The sequence below is a fragment of the Spodoptera frugiperda genome, chromosome 25, assembly GCF_023101765.2.
Source record: "Spodoptera frugiperda isolate SF20-4 chromosome 25, AGI-APGP_CSIRO_Sfru_2.0, whole genome shotgun sequence".
In the NCBI taxonomy this organism is placed as follows: Eukaryota; Metazoa; Arthropoda; class Insecta; order Lepidoptera; family Noctuidae; genus Spodoptera; species Spodoptera frugiperda.
The window spans coordinates 5,978,745-5,999,408 of record NC_064236.1 but is presented as its reverse complement, the minus strand read 5'-3'; the positions used below and the strand labels follow the sequence as shown (position 1 = coordinate 5,999,408).

At 37.7% G+C, this 20,664-nt stretch overlaps 1 protein-coding gene across 1 annotated transcript; it reads left to right on the top strand.

The window, feature by feature from the left end:
• The first annotated feature begins 1,271 nt into the window (after window positions 1-1,271).
• LOC118279826 (failed axon connections) lies at window positions 1,272-20,380 on the top strand. Its single transcript, XM_035599664.2, has 6 exons — window positions 1,272-1,766; window positions 15,086-15,221; window positions 15,651-15,853; window positions 16,139-16,276; window positions 16,653-16,928; window positions 17,022-20,380. Exons 1-6 carry the CDS (start codon window positions 1,467-1,469, stop codon window positions 17,097-17,099), a joined length of 1,131 nt encoding a protein of 376 aa, XP_035455557.1. The 5' UTR covers window positions 1,272-1,466; the 3' UTR covers window positions 17,100-20,380.
• The last annotated feature ends 284 nt before the right edge of the window (window positions 20,381-20,664 follow it).

Below are 20,664 nucleotides of genomic sequence, written 5' to 3'. Positions count from 1 at the left end.
AAGAGGATCACAAAATAGATACTAAAAAATATTTTTTTTTATAGAATATCAGTTTGACCAGTAACAATTCGTATAATGATTAATTAAATAGGTTAGATAGCTAAGCTTGGCAATGCAACGAGTTGCACTTAATTTTGAATATCTGTCAAAACATGTGGCGCTAGTGTCGCATTTTGTTAATAATAATACCAGAGCATAAAGTACTACTCATTTTATGGGAAAATTATGGGTATGTTCCAATATACGCTGCGACCACCACGTTACGACTATATGACGTCAAGTTGGCATACTGAAAGCCTGTTTCTTTATAGCCTGTTATATGGTGGCTTTGTATAAAATGGAATGCGTTCCATTTAGTTTAATAGTTTTTGCCGCCGTTTTAAAATTTGTTTACGCATGATGCTTAAAATACCCTATAAAAATATAAATAAATAATTATAAATAAAATAAATAATATATATAGTAGGTATGTAAAATAAATAAATAGTATTTATTTATAATTTTTAAATTTAAATCTTTAACAGCATAAAGAGGCCACTGCTGACAGAAAGGATCTCATTTCGCACGGAGAAGGTATTAATTACCATGCTTGCTCTATGCAGGTTGGCGGTTTCAATCTTATAATTAGATATTAAGTCCAGGTTTCTTTACAATGATTTTTTCACCGTTTGTCAGTGGTGTGGGTCGGTGCCGGTGTCTACCGTATCTAACTAATCTTAGACAGAATAAACACATAATTATAACGCGAACTGGTACCTGCCGTTGGTAAGTATCGTTCTCGTGTATTAGAATCCCTTCAGATGATGCACTGAACCAATTTTTTAATTGTCATGATGATAATAAAGCTGTACGTCATCAACTACAATAAAATTGTTAATTGAATTCACTGTGGCAGTATCTATAGAAAATTGGTACCTTAATAATTCACACGAACTCAGAAACCTTCATGGACTAATACCGGAAATATATTTAGTGTGGCTCATTCTGTAGTGACAATCTCTAATAGTTATTTGGCGTGACGCGCTGCCTCTACCGTGTTGGCAGTTGCTCGAGCCGTAATGTAAGCAGATAAGTATATTGAAAAGTTTTTTTTAAAACATTTAGATTTTAGTTATATTATCTGCAGCACATCTAATTTAAATAATATAAGCACGAGAATGACCACGTGCTATCTAGGGAAAATATTATGGGGGAAATATAATTTCACACTGGCAACATTATTGCCGCAAAAAAGGCGGCCCAGCCCAAACAGCAGCCCTAGCGTTCACCCGCCCGCGCCCGTACCGCAGCGCCCCGGCAGTCCCCGCGCCCAGTCGAGCAGACAACATAGACGGTGGGGTACGCGCATTTTGCTCTTAAGTTGCAGTGAATTAAAATTACAAATTCTTTAGCGTGGCTCTTTGTGTAAATTAAAGTGCGTGCGATAACTAATTAGAGACTGGTTTATACGCATTTTGACTTAAAAAATGGCCACAGAAGTAATAAATAACGTGCCCGAGAACACCGAGAAAGAAAAGGAGGCAAAGGAGGACGCGCCGGTAGACAATGGACAAACTAAAGAAGAACCGCCGGCCGAAAAAGTAGAAGAAAAGACCGAGGAGAAGAAAGTGGAACCTGCCCCGCCCAAGATCACGGTCCACAAAGCTAACTTTGAAAAGGATATCGTCTACTTGTATCAGTTTTCACGAACTCCTTTGTTGCCTTCAACTTCACCATACTGCTTGAAAGTCGAAACATGGCTTCGTTTGGCCGGCATCAAATACGAGGTAGGTGCATACACATACCTTCTTCTGATGTGACAATTTGGCTAGCGTGTGTTATTTTTTGAGTATTATTTTTTACTTACCTACTTTCAGCAATTTATGCATACGCTACGCAAATTTTATTTCAGATACCCATTCATTTTTATTTAATTTCTTTCTTCATTCTCTTGTGTGTACAGAGTTCGAAGGAAGAAATATGTTCTGCGGAAAATACAGCGAATTTGGCCTAGCGAATTTAAAAATGAATTGGCAGTTTGGAATTGGGGTTAAATTTTTATTACGATGTTACTAAACTTATGGATTCTATTTTGTTACTGTACAATGATAACATTATTTTTTACTGACACCTGGAGGTTCAATAAATTTAAAACGATCCTCTGTGTAAATTCTACATTGTTTCACGTGTATTGAAAGGCGTAGTTACTTATATTGATCGTTCGCGGTACAAAAAGTTTCGACGCCAGGGTGTTACACCCGGCGCCGACGCAGAACCGACGCTTGGTCGGTGCTTGCGGCGATTACATTTTCGCGCAAACTTAAATTCCGTACCTACTTACTTTTGTTATTAAATAAAAGTTACGCTTTGACTATGGGGGCAAGTACTGTAATAATAATTAAGACAGATTTAGTTTTCATAACTTTCAATAAAAAAATTAGTTAATGGGACCAAAAAATTAATAATTATACATAATCGGAATTAGTTTTGTATTGTATCTATACCTTGTTGTACGTGCTTACCGTTATCGCTGAATTTTCTCATTTTCTTCCCCATTTTTCATTATGCTATATATTATTATATTTTTATTTTATTGTATGTTTTATTGTCTTCAAACAGGTAATATTTGTTTCTTTGTCACTACAAAAGTAAAATAATTATTAAACAACGAACTTTAACAAAGGTTTGTTCTAGAAAAGAGGAAAGTGGGAACAAATTCTATTGGAAATTCTCTTCGAGACTACCTGACCTAACTGTACTAAAGTCACTCATTTAATGACTGAGCACGTTGTGTCGCCATCGTAGACTTACCCGGTGGTGTAGTCCTGTTTAATTGTCCTGGCTTCGGATAATGCGTTTGACACTTATCTCTTCTGAACGAACGCGCACCACCGACCGTAAACCACATACTCGCTCACCATCTGGTGAGAAAGCGGTCATACGTGAGAGTATCAATTAGGAAAAAACAAGTAGGACAGTGTCCTATCACATCGAAAATAAATAAATCTTGGTCATGCCTCAGAACTCGGGACTACACACAATACTTACATCTATGGTTTTTTTACATAAGCGACAAATTAAAATAGTCTTCGTATTTGTCAGACCGACAAATACCAAGATCACAACTATCAAAACCTACTACGTTTAAAACACATCGGCAACTTAAAGAGTTCACTCAATAATATATCTAATCACATTCTTTTATCCTGAGATTCTTCCACTATCTTTGCAGACCCTCTATAATGTAGAATCTGCGATAAGGAACAAAATGTCTTGGCCAGCAAGGTTTGAGTTTGAGTCCTACACATGCCGAAAAAATGTGGTCTACATCTTGCGTTGTGGCATACGGTCATACCATCACTCACACAACGAAACACAACGCAATCGTTTTTTCACGTTCGGCTTCGGCTATGAGGCCGTGGTATCACTCCAGTCGGGCACTCCATGCGTGCCGAAGCATGGCTCTACCCATTCACTCTTCTCTTTTTATTTTATTCCGAGAGAGATTTCTTTTTTAATCGCCTTCCTAATCTGTTGAAATAGCATCTCGAACTACAATATCAAAAACTATCAAACATATTATTATGATTTTCGTATGGACTAATGACGAAAATTTGCGTTCAATTATGTTAACATTGCTGTATTGAAGCTGGGTGAGGTCCCTGGTACTGAGTACCTATAGTTAATAAATGCAGTTTAATGCAGTACCGGACCGGACCGTCATTGCTCTTGGAATTTAATCTGTGGCAAAAAGGTCAATTGGACGCATTCTCTTACGCTATCATACGAGATGGACATCGACAAAGTGCAAGCCATTTTTGTGTTGAAAGCATTGATATCTGCTTTGGCTGCCTAATTCAAATAGTAATTAGCCCACATAATAGTTGTTATTTTATAATCACTACAATTCTGTGTAAGTGCACAGATATAATACGTATTAATTTGGTATTTGTTTTAAAGCGCAAAGTTATTATCTACACCTATCAAAATGCTTGATTTTACCAGGAAATATATTTTTACGGAAGGCAAATGTCTAGACATATTATAGTGGTCGCCTAGTTTATTTATGGGGTCAAGTTGACATCGCACCCTTTACATACATGAAGTGACAGAACCCTCTACAAATATGTTCTAATAGTAGAGCTTACGCAAATAAAAGATGGTTAGTTACTGCTTGCACAAAGAGAGGAAAATAAACAAACTATATTACGGTTAATTACTAGCTATTATATTCTTTAGGTATCTATACTGCAATGTTTCATTAAGAGGAAAGATGTCTTCATAAATTAGTAATACGCACTCAACTCGCAATTAATAGCTAATAATTTAACAATAGTAAGTGCGTAGGTATTTATAAAAATACGCTGCGATCCAATAATGTTTAGTATGAAATGTTTTGTCCATTCACCACCGTTATGCATTGGGTGTTAATAATAATAATAGACACGTTATAAGCTTCCATGTGTTGTGCTCTCTCGTTAGCTAGCGTGAGGGAGGGTGTAGGACGTGCGGTATCCGCCCGCGGCCATTGCCCTTTAGTATTAACCTTGTTCATACATACCTACATTAACATACAACTATTAACGTCGGGACAATAAAACTAAAAATACCCCTCAACCATGTCACAATACAACTTTCCACTTAATAACCTTAGTATTGTTGTTGAGTGACAAACGTTCGAGATTTTAATTGTAATTGCAACAGTGTGAGTGTGACTAATGGCATGCATGTTATCTTGCAATGTACAAATTCTACTCACTAAATATTGTGGATATTTACTAGGCAGTTCCGACTCGTCTATTTTTTCCGTAACTAAAATAAAGCGCGACATGACAATTTTATGCAGATAACTGCATAAATGTGTGGCGTAACTGACTACGAGGAGCTCAACTTACCTACAGCCGAGGAACAGGCATAGGTACTCACTGTCGTAAATCATTCGTAAAGTCAACAACAAAAGTGTTTGACAACTAATTTTTTTAAGCTGTTTACAATTATCCCGACTTAGATACTTACTATAATTAATTTTTATTTGCATTAAACATATAAGTTTTATAAAAAAGAAACACATTAACAACAAGTAGTCATTTACACGCATAGAAAAGAGCTTCCGTTCGGTAAATGTTAATCGAGTGTTGGTGTTAACCGTACCTAATGAATGTACAATCGTCGACACTCGAAGTAGACATAAGATAGAGTAGATAAGACAAATCGTAGCCTGCGCATGACCACAACGAAGCTCGGTCGATGAACTCTTAAGCTCCGATGGGCGGCAATTTAATAAATAGAGACTCCCAGTTGGTCATTAATTTCTAAGATAGACGATAACCCTTTTATAAAGTGATGCAGTTACACTGGTTAGAACGAAGTAACAACACTGCATAGTTGACTCAGGCTACGTGATAGTGTTTGAAATACATGCTTATTATTATTTCAATTTTTAGTGTAGTAAATACTAGTAGTAGGTACTATTTAGTACAATACAAATTGCCCTACCTAACATTCGATTGATTGGATCACAAATTTTTGGTACTTATGCCTTCTAAAGAGCCATCAGATTGGTTTACGTTACAAGTTTATTCGTTTATCGAATGCAGACGGTGTCACCAGTATTCCGAGCGCCAACCCTAGTCAGTTTAGCCAGCAGTTATTTGTCTAGGTACTACATATAAACTTTCATAATAGAGAGCTAAGACTTGAAAGTCAAAGCTATTTTTCTTTACCAACATCGGCTTGATAAAGCTTTGTATGTCGGATCGGTGTCGCATATCTAATGGTGTCAGAAACTAGAAACTCTGTACTGTGATATTATAAATATTTGCCACGTAGCTTATTTGGTATAATTTTCACCTAGCTAGCGTTAATTGCAAGTTGAAACTTATGTTTTTAAACGTAATACAAACAAATCCGCTGAGTATTCATGTATGTATAATGTATCCAATTCGTGTCGTGTCGTAGCAACTCAATAAAGCTGCTATAATCGAATGTATGGTTATAACAATTAAATATCCTAGGCGCGCCGGAAGAATCATGTACGTAAGGCACATAATTTCCTTCTAGAGTAACAAGTATTGCAGTGCCTCTTATTAGTATGTACATAATGTCTATAGATACTTATATGCGTAATAATTCCAACTATAAAGCCTGATTGTATGATAGTCTCGACTCGAGTGCGTTATGTCTGAGGAATTCAGTTAGTTGCGTCTCGGGTCCGTCGTTCCCTTTTGTAAAGGACAGACAGTATAATAATTGTCATGAATTGGGATCGTACAGATACATTAAAGCAGCAAGACTTGTTGACACAAAAGCTTGCGTATTTATATTTTATAGTAATCCAGAGCCTCAGGCACTTCAAAGTCCTCCATAAAGTTGATTAAGTCGAAAGTTATGTCGACTTTTATGAGTTTTACTGGAACTACTACGCTTCGAAGAACTTAACTGATGAGATATAGTAATTTGAAAACTTTAGCTTTCTGAGAAATATGGACTAGACCTGAAGCTAGCTAGCAGTTACAATCGAGCCGTATTAAGTATTAATACATGTAATAACATACTTTCAACTGGCTTTACTTGCGAAGAAAGTCAGGGAAGCAACAGTTTGAACATGAAGTAGTCATTAAACATTTTATTCTAATACTTGAAGAACGTTATTGATAACATAACGACATCTAGCTAACCTATGGAAATTGGAAACGTTTAGAATGCAAAAATGGTGATGTTATTTTATAAACAAAATTAATTCTAATGTTGTTACATGAGGCGTTGTAATTTGACTGCAATGTAAGTTTCTTTATAAGCACATAGATAATAATTATAACATCTCACATAGACTTGTTCGTATTATGTGTGTAATCGATTTCGCCTGCTTTGTGAGGCATCGGCAACAATGCGTTTATTATTCCAACTGAGAGTCGTGTTTCGTGCGACGTATTTGGTGGTGGAATGCGGGTCGGCTGCGCGCCAGCCCTCCTAGCTACATTTGCACGACGGAAGTGCGCGTTGGGTTGCTTAATGCTACTTTGCAAAGTCATTAATTCGTATTCGACTCAGATAGGTTCTATATTAATAACTAGCACCTGCACCGTTATAGCATGACCTTCATTAAGTATTATCGCAATGTGCTCTCTGTAAGGAACGTTACCGTACCATAACTTTCCCAGTGACCTAATTAATGAAAGTCGACATGGTCCACATAATAATTACTTGCTGCAATAATTCATGTTTAAAAGATTCTTTGGTGTCAATTAATGATAGGTACCTAGTATGAATAATTGAGTATCGTGCATAGTTACATGAAAGTCTCATAATATTTAAAATTTCTAAATCAAAGAAAGACTCGTTGAACCTTCGTGGCTGGAAAAGTACTTCAGACGTAGCAGCAATTTAATGAGAAATAGCAATAAATATTACTAAGACAATCTTAAAAACATGATCTTATCCTTCACAATGGGCTCGCTGTCATTGCAGCGGTAAGTCCCCTCTTTGAGGAGTGGCTAGAGAGGCGCCACGGCGTCCTCACCTACCGCCTGACGCAGGTGCTTACCGGACATGGAAGCTTCGGTAGGTTCCTGTTTCTGATTGGGCGGGAGGAAACGCCCGGGTGTCATCACTGCGAAGACCGCCCGGAGGACACGGTGGAACATACGCTTGCGGTCTGCCCTGCGTGGGCTGAGCACCGCCGTGTCCTCAGGGATGTGGTCGGCGACGGCGCCCTTTCGCGTCCGGCACTGATACAAGCCATGGTGCGGAGCGAGGGGGACTGGGATGCTGTCTCCTCCTTCTGCGAAGCAGTCATGCTAGCTAAGGAGGAGGCGGGGCGCGTGAGAGAACGAACCTCCTCACGCCCCAGCCGTCGCGAGAGACACTCCGGGCGTCGGGGATCGCGCGACGATCTCCGGCCACCGTAAGTGCGGGTCTGCGGACGGTGAGCAAGGGTAGCTCGCCGCCCGACCAGAACCAGACCCGTGCGTGCGGCGCGTCGCGTTCTGCGCGCGCCTCAAAGAGCCATCAGACCACCACAGATGGGGCCCAGTAGGGCTGATGCCTAATCCGGAGCTGCGGACTACCTAGCGGGTTTACCGGGGCTCCGGCTCGACGGGCAGGAGTAGGAACGGGGTGGTTTTTAGTCAGTAAGAGTCTGACACTCCCTCTCGCCTCGCCCAAGGCGGGAGAAGTCATTGGATGATTTTCCACCCTCAAAAAAAAAAAAAAAAAAAAAAAAAAAATCCTTCACAATATTCTGTGGGATAGGTCGCAGTTGGAGTAAACAAGCGTGAGTTTTGTTGGAGTTCTTGTTTATGACCGGCTAGTGTTGTACAGGATTCGAGTAACTCAAATCGGTAATTCATGTATGTTGCAATGTGATCGAGAAACCGCAGCAGCGAGTTGGCCACTGAGCTATGAAATCGTGCGGCTACGGTATGTCGGCTGCACTTTCTCAAGTTCCGGGCAACACTACTTGAGACTATTATTATAAGAAGTCAGTAGCTTCACATTTACCTCACTTAATTATATTCTAATTAGTAAAAGTAAATTAGATCCCATTTGATCTTTCGCGTCTATGCATAACTATCGCATCTTAAGAGTTACTAAATGATATTACTAAAAGTTAAAAGTAAAGTAAAGTATAAATCTCGGTACAATTTATGACGGATGAATTATTGTAACTATTTTCCGGGAAATAAAAGTCACTTGTGAAGCAGTCAATATTAATTTAGTACTGGCTGTTACCAGCCACTGCGTTCGCGTAGAATAATTACTTTCGATAAACTTTCGGATTTTGTTTTTTACTAAAATAAACGTAGCCTGAGTTGCTCCTTAGTACCTGCCAATAAAAGTCCCGTCAAAATCGGTACAAGTTATTTCAATATTACAAACAGACACTAAAATTTTATTAATTCGTGTAGATTTAAATTAAATGGTGTAGTCTTTAGTAAAAGCCCCAAGCTTAACCTAATTATTTTGGACTTAATAAATCTGTCCCCATTATTATGTTCATATTTTATGAGACAGGAAAACCAAATCATGAAAACAAACTGCCTAACGAAATCAATAACTTACTTCAATAGAAATTCTTTGAAGTAAGTTATGGATCGATTTTTAGCATTGGTTAACATTATTTGTATAGTATTACAAATCAAGACTTCAAGACCGATCGGCAGTTCAAATAATTTCTAAACTGACTTATGACTTTAGAGAATGTGGCTCTATGTCCCAATGTAGGTAACTATCATATAGAGTTAATTACTAATTTATATGGCGAAAACTTTCAAACATATATTATATATATCGTCACGCCTATTATCCTTGAAGGTTTAGGTAGAGGTACTAGAGGTGTGAACCTCTACCTCTACCTAACCCTACCCTAGTACACATTATGGCACGTAATGCCACTGTACAATGTACACACACTTTTCACAATATATGTTCGTTCAATGGTACGTTCAAAGGTATTTCCTCTTAATTAAATCCATACACACAATTAACAGGTGCGTTGTTTATTTGTCATCGTGAGTCTTGTACAAAGTGGGCATTTAAACGCATTAGTATTGTTATGTTAGTTCTAAATTACTCAACATACATAATAATTGTATGCCACAAGGCTATCATGCAAAACTGTTGTAGTTAATGCGCGAGGGTTGTAGTTGTAGATTGTAAAACGTACCTATTTAAACTGCTATGGATACAGAGTACTTTACACAAAAATATACTTAATGCGTCACTTAACCCCAAAAGGGTTAACAAATGAGCCAAAAAATGTTCAACGGCTTACTTAAGCAAGCGAATATCTATTTAGGGTTCCTATACTGGTTCTAATAATAAATCGCTAGCTCCCTCGACCTCGTTACATCCACAAATCGATACTGGTCTATTCCGAAATATTTTTATGCTTACATAATTTGGTGTGGGTCTAAGTACCAGTTTATTTAAAAATTTGGCTGCAGATGTTAAGTGCAGGACAACGGGAATTAAGATTACTAAATTCATTTATGTTTCGTGTCTTTACTGTACTTTCTGCAGACGATCGAATTGAGATTCCTATATTCAAACGGGAGATTGGATCCAGGAGCAAGGTTATTAAACCCTTATCACACCGCGGTAACGGTAACATACCCTGTCCGCACAGCAGTTATTTACATGCTCGTGCATCTCGCGTATATATTGTGCTTACTACTACGTCACAAAACATGATAAGACACTCTTGGTAACGGAATCTCATAAAACAATTAACTGTTTATTACAGGAAGTAAATTAATTATAATTGCCTATAATTTGTAATGTTATATTCAAGAGTTCGTGTATGAATATATGGAAGAAATTGCTAAGAGTATCGCGTGTCTACTTAGTACATCAATCAATAAACTGAAGACTGAAATAGCAGCACAATGGCTTGATCGTTCTCCGAACGCTACTGTTTAAGTAACGGTAGCACATTGTGTGATGTTGCGTTGTTTACACTTAACACACGATACTTAACAGTAACGTACATTGTTAAAATTAGCCGCGATTCAATGAATGTTATTTCTTCCACCTAGCAAGGTATTTCACATATTTAGTGAAAACATGTTAAATACTAGAAGGAGGTTTCGTGTATGGCTAAGATTTTTATCCTACTGTAGCGTAACACGGTTTAATAAAGATAATACATTGCATCCTGAGTTAGCCACGATTCATTTTAGCGTTTTGTGCAACCTAACTGGCAAGCTTGTACCTACCTAATATCCAGGGAAATGAATAGTAAACAATTTCAATTTGAGAATTTACATAGGTACAACACGTAATCCTTCAACTCGTTGATATTTACTGTTCGTGTTTTGGAAGTAGGTTGGAATATATTATTGTATTTTATTATAAGGAAGTATTCGTTCATATAAATATTCGGAGTGGAAGCTTTTACAGCTTGGCACATGGTTTGTGATACGCTTCAGATACGAATTTTCGTAAATCCTTATAATGTGTGTATTCGCTCTTTTGTGTATTTGATTATAAACGTTTACCCCTGCACGTATTGTCGCTAAGCATTTTACTCAACAAAGCCGTTTGATACATAAAATGAAATCGTTTGTAGATTCTTAGTCCCCCATAACAACTCGTAAAATGTTTAATGTTGGATAATTCATTGAGTCCGATATTCGTTTTGAGATATGATGGCCCAATATCAGTGTATCGTCGGGTGAAAATGTCATTATTAAGTGAGGGAACGCCTAGACGCAGGGGTCGGCAACCGCGAGGGCTTCGACCTGAATCAGATCGTAAGAGCGCCTGCGCGACCCCGCCCGGCAAGCCGGCGAGCCCGGCCGGCCATCGACCAACCCCGAGCCCCGCGACTTCCCCGGCCCGGGGTGCGCCCGCCGCCGCCCGGGACGCTGTCGCCAGCGCCCTTGCTACTCACTATACCGTTCGCTGTATGAACAGGGTGTTACAAAAAAAAACACATACTTATCTGCTTTCATCATACTTGATAGCTTACGTTAAACCGGGGCTGTAAGTGTGATTGAAAATTGATCATGTTATTGTGTTAATGTAAACTTAGTAGAACAATGGTATTAGCACGCCCTAGACGACAGTTTTTACTTAAAACTTACGTAATTAATAGACTAATCCTGCTCAGAGAAAAACTGGAAGAAAAATTATGCATAAACAAAGCTCCGGCTAAATATTTGTTTCACAAAACTTGCGAACAAAATAACTTTGTAAACAAATTATATACATATTATGATCAAATCCATGAAAAAATCCATTGATTTAAAATAAATAAAATATGTATGTAATCTCTAGCGTCGGAAATCGCAACGCCGTCAGCCATGTGCCCAAGCACGTTGTTTGGTTTAATGATTGGGGTTGGTGCAACGTTTAATGGGCATTCCTGTTATTCTATTACAGCCCTTTTGTCCTTGAAACATCACTCCAATCCAGATTAATCCCTCCGTTACACACTTGTCTCTTTAACGTAACGTACATTCGTCAATTTATCTTTACAATTCTAAAATATTATTATATAATGTTTTATATAAATAACGCGTTTCTATAAAAATGTTTCAATGCGAAACTTTGTTAAAGAGTGTAAAACTTTTTTTTTAAAATAACCACGTGCCGCTAAGTTTGGACTTAGCGGCACGTGGTCTGAAGTTAAATAAAGAAATCGATGCTTTGGTTTAATTTGTAAATGCTGAGCTTTGTCATTATGATAATGTATCTGTAATACCCATATATGGGCACTTACCGCCCATATGAGTTCGCTACAGTAGGTATATTCTTACTGTACACATTCCACAATGCTGCGAATACGTGTGATCCTTGACAGCTGACACTCGACCAATGTGTTTTGTCGTCTGGGTTCAATAAAATCAATAATTTATTATACTTTGCCATATAAGTAAAGTATCTGCAACATACCTACTCAAGATATTATTATTAATTATGAGAATCAATTTTCTTAACCATTATTAAAGAGTATCTGTCCGTACAATTATGATTTCAATTAATTTTGGTAGATCCTTGCTACTGAACCATCAATTAAATATCAAAATTGTTAAATCGTAAATACATGTGATAATGATTTGACTGATAATAATAACTGGCTGGGGCTCAAGCAGATGAGAGGCGCGGCAGTCGGGGGGCGGCGGGGTAGGTTTACCGGCCGCTGAACCTCGCTAGTCGAAATCAATACAGCTGCGCTCTCCCCGCACGGCGCGGCGAGCTTGCGCTCGGCGAAGTCTGGAGCCCGTCGTCATGGATACCGTACCAGATAAACCAAACGGCTGAGGCCCCGCCGCCCTCTCCCCGGCCGCCGCGTCCTGCCCCCGCACTCCTCGCAGCCGGCACCACGCGCCCCTCGTGGTCCGCCCGCCACCCGACCAAATCCCGCATACTTATCCTCCTTGTTGACAATTATTCAAACTTTTTCTCTGTTACTATGCAGACAACGAACAACCTGTTGATGTCACGTTGAAACTAATTCAAGAGTTCGTGTATCAAGAACTTCCTTCAGTAGAAGTTGGGATAGACACTTTTTGAAACACTTACATTAGTTGCTTACAGCAAAGTCGTTATTCGAGACGTTTTTGTGAATCCCTTTTATAATCTTACCCCCGATTGATTGAACCAATTCTCTACCTACTTAACGGCAACATAACTGTCGATCGACCTTCGTGTGATATTTTGGGTAGGGTCTGGTAGCGTTAACGATTTTATATTTAGGGTCCTGTACCCAAAAATAGACCTTATTACAAAGACGTCACGGTCCGTCTCTCTGTCTCTAGGCTGTATCTCCGTGAGCCGTGATAGTTGATATTTTTACAGATGATTTATTTCTTTAGCACCGTATACGTATAACTAACATGAGTATAAAAATTAAAAATATAATAAAATGAATATTTAAAGGGGTTCCATACAAAAATGAGAATATGCTCGATATTTATTACAGCGCTACTAGTAGACGTTTGAAATATTTACAGAATAATTACTTACTAAAAATAAGACATAAAGTAAATATATTATGTTTTACTGGGAGGTTGTGGAGGTTCCCATACAATATTTGTGACCTTTCCTTTTTATATTGGTACGTATGAGCAATCCGTCGTGCGCGAGTACGTCTCGTACTTGGCCGGGTTTTGTTCTATTTGTGTAATTACAAAAATAAAGTGAATTTTACATTTTCAAGTAACGTATAATGCGACCCTCTATACTACTTAATTAACTTAATGTAACTTGCCTTACTCGTAATTTAGGGTCGAGTGTGATACTTTTTTTAAATGCAATTTAAATTGATTGGGCCTTCTTCCAACAGGCGGGTCACATCTACTATATGTACTAAAAAGTACTGTAGTCGTTTTAATTCTGCAAATAAAAAATGTTAAAAAATATATAAATAGTAGGGACTGTTACTAGAAAGACACTAAAGCCAAAAATGTGATTTTTTTGTCTGTCTCTCTGTCATCACGCAAAAACTCATTATATCATTAATTTACGTAAGCTGAATCCTTTATGTGAAATGTTCTTGTGAGAATGTGAACACTTGAATAATATCAATCACACACAACCATATGAAAAAATATCAAATAGATACATTCAAAGTCTGCTGCTGAACATAGGTCTACCCTAATAACTTCTTGATCATCCAATTGGTAGCGACCTGCATGCAGTCACCCTCTGCGACCTTTATCAGGGCGCCTACGCTTGAAAGCCGAGCCCCCATTAAAAATGTTTGTCTAACTTTACCCGCAGTATTCTGGTATCTAAATAACAATTCGCGAATATAAAGAAAAATGGACAACACTATGTATTTTTCATCTGTTTGCGACGGATTTCTAACGGCAGAATACTCGTACGGGGGCTTGTCTCTTGAGCTTAAACTATTTACTTTACTTTATTACACGGACTTCTAGTCTAGAGTTTAGAGTATATAATAGTGTTTAATTTATACATGGTAATTACGACGATCTAAACAAATATTTACTACTCTCTCGTTAAAAGAGCAATCTGTGATTATCTTGGTAGGTAAGGTACTTATGTATTACGATACATACGTTATATATGCGCGCTTCTATTTCGGGAGAATTGTTGTCAAGCTCCCAGCTATCCATTGTCAACGATAAGTTCGATGTAATTAGTATGCGGAGAGTGATTCCGTTGATTATTGCAATCTTATATCTGGATCACTCAAATCCTCCTTTAGCTAAAGATAACTTTATGATAACCAGGTTTAGGTAGAATTAGATATTGTTCATTATAATTATCTACGTTATTGTTTACTCACACAATATTAATCTGTAAGCTCAGTCAAAAAGTCTTTAAAGATCGTTTTATCTCCGTTATGGGTGGTAAAGTCTAAAAAACACGTTCTTAAACACAGTGCGCAGATAGCTTTTAAATTAATGTTAAATCTAACCGTTTAGGTTCAAGTTGAACACACGTTTGCTCGTTCGAGCATATGCGTTAAGTGTCAATGTACAATTGCACAATTGGAATTTACTAAATGTGCTTACGTTTAGGTGGTTTATTTCTTTTATTTATTTAGTTTATTGCTTAACTGCGATTGTTACAAATAATTGTTAAACAAGATATCTTGTAGGTTCTTTAAATGTTTTTTGTTTTATTCTTACAGAACGTCGATCACAAGGCAAAATTCCGATCTAAGAAGGGCCAGTTGCCATTCGTAGAACTAAATGGCGAAGAGATTGCCGACAGCGCCTTCATCATCAAAGAGCTCTCTGAGAAATTCAACAAAGATCTTGATGCGTGTAAGTACATTATTCAACATATTATGTATGTAAATACAGTACGTGTCCATCAACTGCAACTCTTTGTTTCCAGTTCTTTGTTTTCGGTAATATGGAGCTCAGAAAGTGAAGAGCTTTAGAAGTTGTACATGATATCTACGCAACTTTAAAGCCCTTTTGTTGAATGAGAAATTAATTACATAATAATATTTTTTATCATGATATTTTCTTTGTTAGAATGTAGGTTGAAATGTAGGTCGCCGGGGAAAACCGGTGGGGGTTGGATACCGATAGTATTGATGTACAGAGCTCCTATATTTAACTAAGGGCTTACAGGAACTCTGCGCGGCCGGGGCAAGTCCTAGTTTCCTAGATAATTCTGGGACGTCGCGCATGTGCATAAAATGTAGTGACCTGCCGTCCCTGAATTGACCCATTTGTTATATACAGCTCTGACGCCGGAGCAGCGGGTCGTGAGCCACGCTATGATCTCTATGATCGAGAACCATCTGTCTTGGGTGGTTTTGTGGTGGCGCGCCAAGTACCCGGACAGCGTAATCAAGGGCTACCAAGTGAATCTGCAGAACGCGCTTAACACCCGCCTGCCAAACCCGATCCTGAACTTCTGCTACAAGCTGGCGGCTGCCCGTAAGGTACGTCATTACGTCACCATCGCTTCTTTACTTAACTTTTGGGGGTGTTCGTTGTTTGTATTTGTTTATAGTGACATAACAGAGTTATTGAATTAAATGGTGTAGTTATCGTACAACTTTTTATTGTTTGGGATTCATAATTTAAATTCGTTCATAATTATGGGTCTAAGGCGGGAGTATTTAAGTTATTGAAAAGTTTACATAAAAATAAATACCTTTTTTATGTTAAATGGGCCGACGTTATTATTTATTTTTATTTTATTCATGTTATGTAAATACTTGCAGGGCATGAAAAAAGCTAAGGCTCATGGCATCGGCGTTCACTCACAAGAAGAAATTCTTGAATTCGGCAAGAATGATCTACGGGTGCTTTCTGATTTGCTGTCAGATAGACCTTTCTTTTTCGGAGATGAACCAACTATTGTAAGTACTGTTTTTATTAAATACATTCTATATTATCCCTGTATATCTTATAGTCAGTAAATATTTTGGTAGGCGTCAATTTAAACCATCTTCTAATCGCGTACAAAATAACCTTTGTAAAATTTCATGCTCAATAGCTGTCACTATTGCTTAAGCTCAAAGTTAAAGCTCATTATCTAAGTTGAGGGTGAGTCAAGGTTTTACAATTTACACGGAGATGTTTCGTCTGTTAGTCCATTACGCTAATGGAATTCCAAATAAGATTAGATAATTTCAACTACAAGATTAGTCTTTCTAAGCATTTTATCAGAGAGTAGTTGATGACGAAAAGTAGGAATATAGGAACAAAGATTGATTCGTAACGTGTTATTTTCAGTTGGATGTGGTTGCGTTCGCCAACCTCGCACAAGTCCACTTCATCGACAAAGAAGTGGCCCACCCGCTGCGAGACGCCATGAGTGAGCTGTTCCCGAACCTCGTGGGCCTGGTGTCGCGTATCAAGGAGCGCGCTTTCAACGACTGGGATGACATCTGCTCCACCCTCGATCTCAACGCGCACCTGCCCAAACCTGCCAAGGAAGTCAAGGAGACCAAGGAAGGCACCGGCCCTGCTGAGAAGCAGCCACTACCTGATGAGCCGGAGAAGGGCAAGGTAAATTATATGTACACTTTGTAAAGACTAATAATTATTACATTTGTAGCCCAATCGCTTATTGTACTCATATCTGTAATTTTGTACTTACAGGGCGATGAAAAGGAAAAAGAAGTAGAAAAGGAATCGGACGAGAAAGGCAAGGAGAAGGACAATGAGAAAGAAAAGTAAACGACGACGGCATGTACGGCGCTAAATTTCATTATACCGTATAATTAATTAATTAACAAGTTGAGATATACTCTTAAGAGTCAGACTCGTCGTAGATTCTGTAAATTATAAGTGTGTAAATCCATTTGTCTTTCCCGTTGCTTTCAGTTGAAGAGAACGCGAGCTATAATATTGTGGTCTCCGTTCTTTATAATATGTAGTTGACGTGATGTCGTGTCGTATTACATTAACCATTTCGTCTTAGGTAAACATTTTGTTTCTATATTTACGGATGTAGTTCGTGTAATGTTTCAATGCTATATGTGTTTAAATATTTGATAATTCTGTCATTAAATGTTTGGATGATTCAAATCAATATTAATAAGTATTGCAGTTATATCGTATTCAGATTTAGGCAAACATTTATTCAAATGATAAATAGAGTATGTAATTGTATCGAGATAGTCCACTTGCAGCGCATCATCGTATCGTATGTATGGAACTGGAGTCTGCAGTCAGTCGCCTGAACAGTACGACCGCAGGCGTGTTCTCTCTAGGGAAGTGAATAAATCGTGCCAACTTACTCGACCATTTCTGATATCACATTCAGCCGCCGCATTGTTTCCATCTGTAAAGTCCGTAATATACTGACAGGGTGTAAGAACAGGGCTACGAATGATATTTTTAAATTGTCGTTATTGACTAAATGGGACACGCCCATTACTCTCTTTGAATGAAGCGTCGTATACCTATTTGAGATTATTTTTTCACAAATCTCTCTTCTCATTCATACTTCTGCGCCGATGGCGTTCTACTTTAAATAATTTACTCTACTTTGTAAGTGTAGAATATTTGATACCAAAAATTGGCTGATTTAGATAAATTTGAAAGAATGATGCATTTCTTAAAAACATAGCTCTTCAGTTCTAAAGAATGAGCTATCGTGTATGATTAGACTGTTTTGAGATTCTTGTACTTTATTGGTTTATTATACAAATGAAATTTTACAATTTACAATTTTTGATAATCGAAAACCCTGGAAGACTGTTTTTCACGTTATTAATAATTCATAGTCCATAAAATTTTGATATTGAATTAATTGTTAAGGTTTAGAAAAGAAATGTACTCAAAATTTATAGAATGTAAAATATTTAATTGCATTATGATTATTCGGTCAATGACTTAGTAGTTGTTTTGCCCACTACCTTTAGTAGCGATCAAGATACGGCAAAAATGTACGACGCGGCTTCAAACAATGGTTACAATATATGAAAGATAATCGCAAGTGTCGGCAGGCCCTGCCGCCGCGTTACGACCACCTTACGACCGCGTCACGATCACGTTACGACCACGCTATCACGCGACGCGCGATGCGCGTTTTACTGTTGAGTTGATACAGCGAGTCGCGTTGCATGTGCTTGTGGCGTCTTGTCGCACATGTCACTCGAGGCGATATTTCCGTCTCGTTATATAAATGCACATTCTCATATAATTTGTTGTATAATTTTGACACGCCCTTAGTTATCTATTACTACTATTAGACGTTTTGTAAAATATTCAATTAAGACTGTCACTCGTCATTCATTCCTTGATTGTTCGGTGGAACTCATTGTTCGATTGAAACGAAACGAGTTGTTTATTTTCTGAAATGTTTGTGCTCAAGGGCGGATTTATGGCGTTAGGCACTGAAACAGGCTTAAAGCTAAAAACTTAGGTATTAAACACTAAAGTACATTCCAGTTTCACACATTATTTCACGATAGAGTTAAAGTTGTGATTCCATCTGGTTGCTATGGCAGTAAGTGCGAACTCGAACGGATAATTTTAAATTTGTAAAATAAGTAAATGGTTTTCGCATCGTGGCTTGATAGTAGTACATCGATTTACAATCGGTTTGTAGGTAGGCGGAGTAGACGATTATATGTGCTTCATGTTTCAATTTAACATCTCAATTGATCGATTAATGTTAGTGCTAAAGATAAGTTAGACATGATGAAATTACTACATAAAATATTAATGTCGTAAATGGTAAACGTAAGAAAAATAGATAGGTCCCGAAGCCAGGTTACGCGTTAGGGTAATTTGTCCGGGCGTCTATCGGTAAATTGAGCAGGCCGCCACGCCTGCTCCATATAAAATATGTAGTAGAGTAGTAGATATAAAAAACTGACAAAAGACAAAAAAAAAAAAAAGATTTTGGTTCAATTTGTTGTATTATGAATGTTGATTTGATTTTTCCGGGGCAAGGTTGACGTTTTTTAGTCCCTCCCGACAACTGCTAACCATCACTGCCATTAGATAACAGATTAAGGAATTAATGATAAGTAGGGTAAGCTATGATGTACGTAGTAGTCGTCGCGTACACATTCGACATAGAATCGTGGAACCAGCATAGAAGTTGGTGTCTAGCCACGATACAGTAATATTATATTATGTAGATACATTTAACGTCGTTTATAATAAGGCTGAAGATTTGTCCGACCATCCGTGTGAGAGCCTGTTTCAGTGTTGTGCGATATATCGACCGAGCTGGCAGCTGTAGCAGCCTGCTGGCCTAGTACTCTGGAACAGTGGTGCGCTGTACGCAATCCCACCCGCGCGCGCTACCAAGCGTCTATGAGAACATTGTCTGCATAGTGGTGACACTTGTCTAAGGGTAATTCCGAAACGACTATGTTTACGAACATAGGGATAGAGTTAATTTAGGGCTAATATTTAAGCATCACAGTAATCTTAAATATCATATTCCCATTGTATTGTGTACGACGAGACAATAAAGAGGAGTGCAAATATTGTTGACCATCTGAGTATAGCCGTGCTGCATTTTTCAGAATAGAAAACATTACCAAGAGTTGGAGAGTTTGTAAAGGATACTTTATTGTCTCTTTCTAGGATGTAATATTATAATCTTATTATATTCAATATTTCATGATTATTCACTCATATAAAAAAAAATAATGTTGTAAGTTACTAGCTATTATACAAATTATTCATAATTACTCATATTTTAAGCATAAGTATTTCAAGTATGTATGTTTATACTATTTAGAATACTGTAGGAAACTTTAAGATTGTAATATCTATCTATAGTTATGTTTTTTTCTGTAATGATAATTCATTCACTTATTATAACTAGTATCTGTGGTTTTCAATTATTGTGTCAATATTTAAACGTAAGTAGATAGTAATGGTTCGCCATCCATAACGACGAAAAATTGAGCTTCGACGCCGTGAACATGTACTTTAAGAATTTCATGTGTAATATTCTTTCGCCATTAAATATATACTACAATAATATTAAATACTGCAGAGTGACTCGACATGAGGTGCCGCCATGTCACTTCATGCTGAGTCCCAGTGCAGGTGAATTTTATTATTTCTCCATCCCCACTTTAAAGTTGCCCTCATATTAAAATTTGTAAGTTCAAAAGTATCTATACGTTTATAAAACGTACAATTAGTAACTTTCAACTAATAATAATTCTCTCTAAGTCTTATAACTACAAAGTGCATAACCAAACATAAAATGAAACGTACCTACCTAAAGCAGCAGTAAAGGACTGAGTTGATATTGGTATGAGAACTC